Below are 11672 nucleotides of genomic sequence, written 5' to 3'. Positions count from 1 at the left end.
ACTTAGTGTCCTTTCCCAACCATGGTCTTCAACATGCTTTGTGGAGTCCCCCTCTTCTGCATGTCCTAAGCAGAGCCCATAGCTTGTTCTGTAACTCAGTTAATACAAGTCCAGCCCAATCCAGTGTAATAGCCTATCTCCCATCTGCCCCCTGGCTTTAATAGTGTCAACAAGGAAGCGTCTTTGCTTTCATTCCTCCTTTGCCCTCCCTTTTCTGGGACCTAAATGAATGAGGCCAAGGTACAAACATGTCTTAACCAAGGGTGTAACTGCAGCCTCCTCTGTTGGTAACTGCTTCTCCCTACACCCCATCCTGGGCAGATTCCACAAGTGGCAGGTGCCCATATGCAGTCTCTGTCCCAGGATCCAAGATACATGAAAAATCTAGCTCTAACTCTGTGAGCAATACAGCTATTTCCCACAGCTATATACCACATAGCCTCTTGCAGCTAGAGTGAAACACATGCAAGACAGCTTAAGCCTGGATGCTTTACACAGTAGCACTATCTCCAGGAAATGAATTAGTTTTCCCACAGCAAACCCAAGGATACGGCCAACTTCACAGGCATCCCCACTCCTCCCTTCCATGTCTCTCTCTTCTCTTTTTGTGGATCAAGAACTCTGCTCCTGACTATTCTTTATTTCTTCCTGTAAGCTTTCTTCGATGCCTAATATTCGTAGGGCTTTCTGCCTCAAGTGACTGTGATAGTGGCAAGGAGAGCCATTTGAGTCTGATGACACAGGATTCCTTCTCTTGATGCGCCCTTCCTCTCCTGAAGATATGCTTGTATATACTGAGAAAACATGGGACAGTCACGGATTAATGAGGCGAGAAGGCTAGTTTGGCCTTTAAGCACTCAGGGCAACTAAGGAGCTAGGAATATTTAACTGTAAGGGGAATTAACGTAGAGCACAGAACTATCTTTGCATATCTGAACAGTCACTGAGTGAGACATGATAAGCTTTTCCTATGTGATTCTGTAATAAGAAAAGACAGACTGATGTAAAAGCATCAGGGATACAACTTTTAATAATGTCATGCAAGAACCAATAACAGCTGTCAAGTTAGATAAGGCAATATTGTGAACTTCCTGCTACTTCAGAGGCAAAAGATGAATGAGTGTAAGGCTGGGATGCTGAGGGATGGGATAGAAACTGAAAGGAGACTGGACTGTGTCCCCAGAGTCCCTTGAAATTTATTTTTTTTAAATTCAAACATAGGTTGAAAAAAATAATTATACAATTATTCTTAGGAACTTAGCTCTGAATAGAGAAAGAGCAGCAAGAAGACACTTTAACTTGGAAGGCAGAAATGGTTTGTTACAGGTGGCAGAGACATGAGCATTTTTACGCTATGGCAAAGGAAGAAGGAAAGAGGCTGATGATACAGTATCTGGACTTCAGATCAATTTCACAATGATCTGCTGAAAGTAGCAAAGGTAGAAAAAGGTAGCATGAATCCCCACACCAGTCCTCACTGGCCATAAGCAGTCACTTCAGTTGACTTCTATATGCCTTAGAAATACTATTTGTGCAGTGAAAAGGTTAGGTATTATCACTTTAGATAATCTTCAATCTCCAAAAATCAATTTCATCCATTCATTCATTTAAATAGTTGAGCATAATGAAGTATCAGGCACTGTCTCTGGCACACAGCAAAGAACCAAAGAGATGTTTCCTGCTCTTGTGGAACTCACTTACTGGTGGGAGCAAGAGGAGTGGAAATTAAGTATGACAGACAATAAGGTGGAATAGGGAGGAGAGGAAGGATAGTGGATAGTCAAGAAAGACTTAATGAAGAGGGGGACATTTAAGCAGATTTCAACATAGTGAAGGAGCTGACACACCAGAGGAGAGTTCAAAGCACACGGAACAGAAAATGCAAAAGTCACACCGCACAAGCCTGATTGTTATGCACACAAAAGTAGCAAATGGCCACAGCACAGCCTAATGGGTTATACTCAATGGCACAAGGTATTACTCAGTGGTTATTTAGCATCTGAAATATTTTCATCCAATTATTAAAAACACTTTCAAGGCCAGGCACAGGGGTTCATGCCTATAATCCCAGCGCTCTGGGAGGCCAAGACGGGTGGACTACTAAAGCCAGGAGTTCAAGACCAGCCTGGGCAACATGGCAAAACCCCATCTATACTAAAAATACAAAAATTAGCCGGGCATGATGATGCATGCCTGTAATCCCAGCTACTCAGGAGGCTAAGGCATGAGAATCTCTTGAATTCGGGAGCTAGGGTTTGCAGTGAGCCCAGATCACTGGACTGCACTCCTGCCTGGACAACAGAGTGAGACTCTGTATCAAAACACAACAAAACTTTCAACAAAAAAGATAACACATGTAAACTGTTTAACAGAGTGCCTGAAAACTAAAAGTTAATTATTACTTCAAAAAATAATAGTAATGGTAAAAATACAGCTCCTCTACCTGAAGTGTGGGTGGTAAGTCTGAAATCCTAAATGCCTGCCCTGTCCTTTCTGACACCCCAGCACTCCTGGGGCAGTTTACATTACCAAACCAAAGAGGATCCAGTGCACCAGTTAGAAAGGTTATAGAAGCTACATAAAACCTATCTTGTTGAATGGTTGCAATTAATAGCTGTGTTCTAAATTATATTGATCTGTACTATTAATGAAATCTGTTAAAGCTTAATAAAAATTAGAACAAGTCGTTTGAATAATAAGCATCCTTTTATTTGCTGACGCCGTTACAAAAACTGATTACATTAGCAACAAAAAAGTGTTTTCTTGAGTTGAAGTCAGAGGCAGTTACTTCCCAAAATGTTAAGTAAAACAGTGTACAACATCAGTATTAAAATGTTAAATTTTACATTGTCTTTACCATTTTGATCTTCTGAACAATTTTATTGAGCAAAATAAGATAAAAGATTACATGTTTATTTTATCTTCAGGAATGTAAAGGTCTAATTATTCAAACAGTTTTTTTGTTTTTTTTTTATAAAACTAAGCTCTGAAGGTGTCTACAGAGTTGGCTTTTTTTCTTTCTTTAAATCAGTAGTCTAACAAGGATTAGAAAAGACAAAACTCTGTTCAGTGTTTCTGACGAAGTAGAAAGGGTGAAAACATAAATAAGGCTTTAATTTGGCAAAATATAATACAATGCCTTTTTTATCCTCAAATGAACAGTTTCCGAATTACTTCACTCTGTAAAAGATCAGAAAGAATGAATTTCACTTTAAAAACAAAGCAACAATCAGAAGATAATTGTCAAACACGAAAAGTACACATTCCATTTGATCTAGCATGGCCCTTTCAACTAGGCTCAAAGCAATTCACACTAATGGTAATCAAAATGAGAAAAATCTCAGGCTTTAAAGGAAACAAGCTTTTAGGTAGATATTTTTAAATGTGAGCCAAATTGTTAAAAAATATTTAAGAGAACAACAGTAATCCATTTTTATTAGTCCTTTTCAAGAATATGTAAAGCTGAAGTAAGTGAGTAGCACTAAGAGGTTGAATACAACCTTACCCCCATGAATAAATAAAAGTGCAGATAGTTTTTTTTTTAGGGCATATTAAGTTTTCCAAGTCAGATAACATGACTAAAAAAACTGAACTTCAAAAGCCATTAGAGTGACTAAGAGGACTTAACCATACACAACATGTTAAATTTTGCCTTGGATTCTGGTTTCAGAAAAAATAGTTAAAAAACTATTTGGGATACAATTGACAAAACATGAATGAAGGATTAATACTGGATATTACGTAACCACTGTTTTGTCTTCTTGGATAGAATAAAGGTACCACTGATCGGTAAAACAATGCCTTGTTTTCGGAGATGCGTGCTAAAGTACTTAGAGAGAAAATGTCATAGTGACTAAAACTTACTTTCAAATAGTTTAACAACAACAAATACGTCGACATATAGAAGAGATGAAGCAGGTGGGGGTTTACGGGTGTTGTACCATTCTTTCAACTTTATGTGTGAAATTTTTCAAAATAAAAAGTTTACAGGAAAAGAAGCAGTTCGAAAATTAAAAAGCAAAGTTATCAATGGCTATTACAGTTGATCGGAAAGTCTAAAAAGACCACTAGTACATTAAACTATAAAGTGCTACGTAAACATATTACAGAAAATGAAAACCTGATCCATGTGATAGCCAAGGTTTGGTGTAGAAATAAGATTAAGTTTTTCTCCAGAGCATTAACTCTTGCACTTCAGAAGCACTACAAAACAACTTTTTCTTTCAGAAACAACAGACTACTATATCACATAAGAATTTATTTGCTAAAGGGAGTAGAAAGTACACACAGAGCTTCACCTCCATTTCTTCTGGATAATATTGTAAACCTCTCCAAATACACTACTGACAAACCAAATATCAACTTTAGGAAAAAGTCAGAATTGAGTGAGAAAACTTTAAAGAGGTTGGCAATAAATAAATAAGTAAGTAAGTAAATAAGTAAATGAAACAAAATCAGGAGAAAAGAAAACAGTGACAAAAGGGATCAGGGAACACAGTGCCGGAATTAAGGGGAAGAAAAGCACTGATTAAGAACACAAGCCCTGGACCCCAACTACCATGATTTAAACCCCAGCTCACCCAGTTATTAGCTGCATGACCTTGGTCAAGTTACAGAATCTCTTTGGGTCTACTGTATCATGGGAATAATAATAATAGTATCTACCTACCAAATGCACAGAGTGGTGTTGAAGATTAAATGAGTTGCCACATGTTGGAAGCATGTTTATGTTTACAGGCATACTCATGAAGTGTCCGCTATTAAAATTATTATCCTCCCTCAACAGGATTTTACAAACTGGTTCCAATATAAGGTAACCTGGAATAATAAAGTTTTCTGATTTGGTTAGAAATAGACCTAGAATACTTAGAAACCAGGCAAATGTGAAACATAAAGAGTAAATATCTGGGAACAAAAAAGTATATTATAAAATGCCAATACTGTCCATTAATATAAAAGGCACCTTAATCCTCAACTCCTGCAAAAAAGAAAAAGGAAGATGATAGCCTTTTTTTTTCTGATGGAGGAAGAAAAAATAAGGAATGGGGGAAAAAAATTCCACAAGAAAAGGTTTCACAAATTACAGGTTTCAGCTAAATACACCTATCCCTACAGCTCTAAGAAACCTAAGTACTATGTATCAGGATTTACAAAAACTAAATTCCTGCATATTAACTCATGCATATTTGCTTTTAAAAACAACTTTCCCTTTACTGAATATATGCAGCATTATTGTAAACAATTCATAAGTACTTGTGCATATTTTTAAAGGTTTCTTGACATCAGATATATTAACCTATTACCTATATTCTAATGATTAAGAATATGTATTTTCAAATTAATCATCTGGTGTCAGTTTAAACAGAGTACACAGAAAGGAGAAAATGAGCAAAACCGATGGCTAAGGATAAAAACCTGAGGATAACACCAACATTTAAAGGATATAAAGAAGAACTATGGGAATCAAAACATAAGTACATAAGGAAGAATTCTCAACACCAATGCCAGCTACAGCCTAAGGAAGGAAAAAGTTCAAGAGTGCCTGGTGGGCCTCTATTTTCATAACAATCCATCCTATCATTCATGATCTAATACTGTCAACCACCCATCTGCCAAACTCTGGACTTGTGTTCATCAGCTCCTATGGGAGCTGCCTGCTAACTGTGTTGTGAAGGTATACAGATATATTTTAATAAATATATACTTTAATTGTATATTTAATTATAAATTTAAAAAATTTACAATTTTGTAAATCAAGAAAAAGTGTTACTACCAATGATTCATATAAGTCTCAAATGTAATACAAATAGTTCCTAAGACTTAAAATGAGAAGACCATGTATTTAGGAACAAAAGGAAAATATTAAAGAACATCTATGAGATGCTGGAGAGAATACTGATGAGGTCTAAAGGCAAGGGATAATGGGCAATCTTTTAATTGTTTAAGCTTTCTAGAAATGAAACCCTTCCCTTATAACACAAAGGCCTAACATCAGCATTTTTAACATATTTCTCTTAAGTACTTTCAGTATCTCATCATATGCAAAAGAAGAGCCTATATTGGATCTCGCAATTAGGAATCATTAATGATTTTTGCAAAAACTATTTCATTGGACTAGCAGGAAGAAAAGCCATTCTAGAGTGGATAAAGTAACCAATAACAAATAAGTAGATATTGAGAGAGTAGTTTCTTAGGAATATTAAATAGTAAAAAAGTAAAACATAAGGGTGGCAACCTGAAGGAAGTGCAAGGTTAAAATAAACCATCTGAGCATGTTTTCAAGACTGAACAGAGGAGCCAGTGGAAAGAAAAACACTTAAGTCCTGGGAAGGAAAGATGCAAGAGTTTCCCTAGGAAGCAAGGTTATTTTCTAATTTGGAAAAGTGAGAAAATGTGGCAGAAGTTTTACACTGGGAAAATAGAGAACTCAGCTTAACAGGGATAAAAGATTTGGGATGAGGCTTAATTACCTTTGTTGATATCTTAAAGAATGAGCTGGGCTTATTATATGGAAAATCATGTTAGAGATAACTGACCTGAACTAGCATTTTGAAGGAAAGAATGTGTCAACGTAGGCCAGAGGATGATCACTCTAAAGTGAGACAAAATGCCCCTCTAACATCGAAATGGAAGTCCATCCCAACTTCTCCAGGAAACCTAAGCTCTCCCTGAGGCCTTGTAGAGCCCAACACAGTATTATCAAGGGTTCTGAAAGGGACAATTCAGTGATGAGTTGCCCCTTAGGGTCTCCAGGATATCATGATTTTAGAGAAAATAGCTTCAAAAGAATATCTGAAGTATTCAATGTATATCTGAATACTTTAATGATGCTTTTGTGCACACTCTAACTTAAGACAGTGTGACTTATTTATAAAACCGAAAAAAATCAAGGTAGCAACAACAGCAAAAAAAAACAAAAAAAAAAAAACCACCACCAAAACCTACAACCAGAGAAACAAAAACTGCATTCACCAGCTAGAATACAAGTCATTTAAAAATGCTACCAAATCTGAGCCTTCCAAAGTAACACAAGCAATAAAAGCTCATGGCATGACTTGGTTAATGACAGGCTTGTAAACCTGTCATTAACAGGTTTCAAAAGAAAACCCTCAAGTAACAACCCATACTTCGGGAGTTAATGAATTTCTTAGATTACCTAACAAAAGCAAACTTGAATAAAAACCAGGTTTCAATTTTAAGAAGCTGTCATGACTTTATTCCAGTTTAGCAATCTTACCTCAGTAAAAACATTATGGTCATTTTATTTTGGGAGGGAGGAAAAGAGGAAGGGAGGGAGCGGGAAAAAAAAGGTCATAGATACTCTCCCTGAACTAAGATCAGAATAAACTAATGAAGCAGTTGTAGGTATGAAGGCAACAAACAAAAACCCAGGCAGCCAAGTTACAAGATAGTCAATTTGATAAAAAGATCAAAGGAGGCAAAGATAACCCCTCCAAGCTACAAGACCTTCAAAATATGCACAAAATAGAACTAAAGATCCAAGAAAGCTAAAGGCTGTCATCTGGAAGCTCTGAGAGAGATAAAGAAGGATTATTTTCTCTAATGAAGTAAGAGTTTCCTTTATTTATGGTAAACGTACATTACACATACACCTAATGTCAGCTACCCACAGACAGCAATATTTCAGTTATCCTTACCTAACACCTGGTAGTGCTCTTTCTCCTTTGTGAGCTGTTGGTTTACTGCCTGAAGCAACTGCTGTAACTGTGTTACAGTCTGATTTAGACTTAGAGACATTGTCTCCTTCTCAGAAGACTCCTGAAAAGAAGATGGAAGTGATGATTAACTCCATACACAAGGAAAAGAAATGTACAACCAAACAAAAGAAAATGTTATACTGCTGATTTAAATGCAAACATTAAAAAAGTCTGAACAATGGCATGAAAATCACCAATAGCAAAAACCACATGGAAAAATACTGTTTGCTAACTAGTGGTGCAAACTAGCTGGCACCAAAGAAAACTATGTTATAAATGCTGTCACTTGGTCACAAAGGGAAAAAACCTACAATCTATGAATATCAAAAATATATCCAGTTTTTCTTTCAGGAAAAAAAAACTTGCCCCACAAAAGAAAGCACACTCAAAACAGTAAAAAAGTTGATACTGAGCTCTAAGTAAGTCCTAGGCACTGTCTTAAGTGCCACCTACTATTTTAAATGTTTTATGTATTAACTCATTTACTTCTTTCAAAAACCCTACAGCATAGGTACTATTATCACTGCCTTTTACAGATGAGGCAACTAAAGCACAGAGTGGCTAAGGATTTGCTCAAAGGCACACAGCTACTAAGTGGCAGAGCCAGGGTTCAAACACAGGCAGTCTAGCTCCAGAGTCTGTAAGCCAGTAGTACCCAACGTTTTTGGCACCAGGGACCAGCTTCATGGATGACAATTTTTACCATGGATGGGGGCCAATGGTGTGGGGATGGAACTGTTCCACCTCAGATCATCAGGCATTAGATTCTCATAAGGAGCATGGAACCTAGATCCCTTGCAATGTGCAGTTCACAACAGGGTTTGCACTCCTACACAAATCTAATGCTTCTGCTGATATGACAGGAGGCAGAGCTCAGGTGGTAATGCTCATTTGCCCATCACTCATCTGCTGTGCCGCCTGGTTCCTAACAAGCCACTGACTGGCACCTGTCCACAGCCCAGGCATTAGGGACCCCTGCTCCATATCTGTCAGTGCCATCCTTAAAATTAACATAATACCTCACTAAGCAAAAGTGAAATCAAACATCCATAAAAACACTACATTTTAGGGGCAGGATATTTTCAAGAAAGATGACCTTTGGAGATGGACCTTGTACATTTTTGTTCCTACACAGTTCACAAGCTAACTAGCTCAGAGATCTGGGGATAAAGAAAATACATACCATTTCTGGGGAAACATCACTATTCTCAATAACAGTAGTGTCTCCAGCAGCTTTTACTATTTTTGACTGGATAAGTTCCAGTGACTGTTGAGCCTGTAAAGAAAGCAATATGGTACCTACTAAATAATACAGTTAATAAATACATAAAAAATAATTTTATTCATTTTGTACAAGATTAAAGCTCCTCTCAAAACACAACAGAAGGCTTTACCCTCCAAAATGAAAATAGCTTCAGCCCCCACCAGATTATAAGAACATATGTTCACTGTTTTTAAAAGCTTAATATAGAAACTATATAAAGAAATTTAAAAACACAAATACCCACAGTTGCTATTTTGGGTAGTATTAATGTATATTAAAGGGTAGGCAAATCTGGCCCAAAGCCTGTTCTTGTACAAAACACAAGCTAATATTTTTTTACTTTTTAAAGGGTTATGTTAAAAGAGAGACTGTGTGTGTGTGTGTGTGTGTGTGTGTGTATTTTTTTTTTTTTTTTGAGACAGAGACTCGCTCTGTCACCAGGCTGTAGTGCAGTGGCACAATCTCGGCTCACAGGAACCCCCAACCCATAGGTTCAAGTGATTCTCCTGCCTCAGCCTCCTTTGTAGCTGGGACTACAGGCATGTACCACCATACCTGGCTACTTTTTGTATTTTTAGTAGAAATGGGGTTTTACCATGTTGGCCAGGTTGGTCTCGATCTCCTGACACTGTGATCTGCCCACCTCAGCCTTCCAAAGTGCTGGCATTATAGGAATGGGCTACCCCGACCCAAAAAGAGACAAAAATATTCTAAAGAGATCATATGTGACCCACAAATCCTAAAATAGTTTTGGGGTATACCCACCCCTAATTTAGATTCCTCTCTGTACATATTATGTGCTTATAGAAAATATTACATAAATGAGCCTTAACATACACGCTGCTTTATACTCAACTGTTTTACAAAGTATGCTATTAACTTCTTTTTTTGAGACAGAATCTCGCTCTGTCGCCCAGGCTGGAGTGTAATGGTGTGATCTCAGCTCACTGCAACATCTGCCTCCCACATTCAAGCGATTCTCCTGCCTCAGCCTCCTGAGTCCCTGGGATTACAGGAATGCACCACCACGCCCAGCTAATTTTTGTATTTTTAGTAGAGACGGGGTTTCACCATGTTGGCCAGGCTGGTCTCTTGACCACAGGTGACCCTCCAAGCTTGGTCTCTCAAAGTGCTGGGATTATATGGGTGAGTCATTGCACCCAGCCATTATAAACTTTTTTTAGTCAAATATTTAAGTGCATTTCCAATCAAATGCTGTACAATATTTCTACTGTTTTGGCGTGGGGCAGTTAACTGTCACCCATGATTGCCACCTTAGCTATGGTAAATAAGATGGTACATCTATTATCTTTGAGCACCCATTTAATATTTTTAAAGTACTTTCTAAGAAACTATGTTGCTAGGCTAAATTGCATGCTTTCTATTTTGATCCAGATGGCAAAAATTAAAATCACCTATCAAAGTAAACTGACAGTACATTAAGCATCCAAGTTTGTCCCCTAAAGCAGACCCTAAATTCACATTTTGTCTACACTAAAATAATCTGAAACACTTGGGGATTCCTAGACGTATACATAACAATTATAAGCATACAGAACCAACAAAAATATTTCTTTCAACTCTTTGAAAGGAGTCTTATTTTTTTAAATGAGATACTTTAAAAAAAATCTATTAGAATATCAAATATTTAAATGTTAGACAATATCTAACACTGGTGAGAGTACAGGGAGACACAAGTTCTCATACCATGTTCAAACGAGTATAAATTACTACTATTGGGTTTCTGATATTCCATTTACACTATCAAAATTTAAGATGTGCATACCTCTTGTACTTGCTATTCCAAAAAGTGACTTTTTTTCTAATTATGGTTATCTCCCATAAACACCATCATAGCTGTAAAACAGCTTTGATATAAGCAAATGTGAATTTTACTATTAAAAAATCTCAAAACAGAATTATAAATAACCTGTCAGACCAATGGGAAGAAATGCAGTACCAAAAATCATCCATTTGCATTAAGATTAGGAAAAATATATTTGTATGAAGAAATAAATGAAGGAAAAACTTCTGAAAAAAAAATAGAAATTTCTATCTTTGTTTTATCCAAAAGACTAATAGAAACATACTTTGTAAATGAATACAGGCAATCCCAATTTAAAAAAAATACAGGGATGCAGCCAAATTTTAATGAGTAACTCCAATTAAATTTTACTCTGTACTTTATAAAACAATTAATTACAGAAATGTGATGAAATGATGAGGTGAACTAAGAATCCTGGAAAAACAAGCCAAAAAGTTTCGTTCCAAAATAGTAACTGACAACAAGTAGCTTACATTTATAAAGGGTTAATATGATGCGAAACAACAAATCCAGAATTCACAGCTTAAGTTTGCTTAAGATTCAAGACACAACATAGGCTCATGATACTACATCTCTAGGACAAACAGTCCCTACCTTATGTAAATCACCAGCTACCTTCTGTCTTTCATTTTGTTCAGTTCTAAGTTTTTTGAGTGTTTCATTTAACTGTGCCTTCAACTGTAAAAATAAAGGAACATCACAATTAATTTGTATCATTCTTTGATTATGCTGATACCTCTAGGACCGAAGAATGAATGGGATTGCTAACAGTTATTATGCACAGTGGATTAGCCAATATGCTGCACCAGATGTATAGAAAGGCTAAGCAGTAGAGGTTCCCATCTGTAAAGCTAAACATAAGAAA

General features: G+C 36.7%; 1 protein-coding gene across 50 annotated transcripts in view; it reads right to left on the bottom strand.

Annotated features, from left to right (window-relative positions):
• Nucleotides 1-2687: 2687 nt before the first annotated feature.
• The window catches only part of KTN1 (kinectin 1), a 113021-nt gene continuing 104036 nt past the window's right edge, over nucleotides 2688-11672 (bottom strand). For all 50 annotated transcript variants that reach the window (XM_078335000.1, XM_078335005.1, XM_078335017.1 and 47 more), the window contains 4 exons: nucleotides 11402-11485; nucleotides 8902-8994; nucleotides 7659-7779; nucleotides 2688-3180 (listed from right to left, as the gene is read on the bottom strand). In XM_078335000.1, coding sequence (XP_078191126.1) covers nucleotides 3176-3180; nucleotides 7659-7779; nucleotides 8902-8994; nucleotides 11402-11485 — 303 coding nt within the window. In that variant the 3' untranslated portion in view covers nucleotides 2688-3175. The remainder of the gene's footprint in view (nucleotides 3181-7658; nucleotides 7780-8901; nucleotides 8995-11401; nucleotides 11486-11672) is intronic.

This window comes from Callithrix jacchus, chromosome 8 (genome assembly GCF_049354715.1).
Source record: "Callithrix jacchus isolate 240 chromosome 8, calJac240_pri, whole genome shotgun sequence".
NCBI classification, from domain to species: Eukaryota; Metazoa; Chordata; class Mammalia; order Primates; family Cebidae; genus Callithrix; species Callithrix jacchus.
The sequence above is the reverse complement of the archived record's forward strand: the minus strand, read 5'-3'. Positions and strand labels throughout refer to the sequence as shown.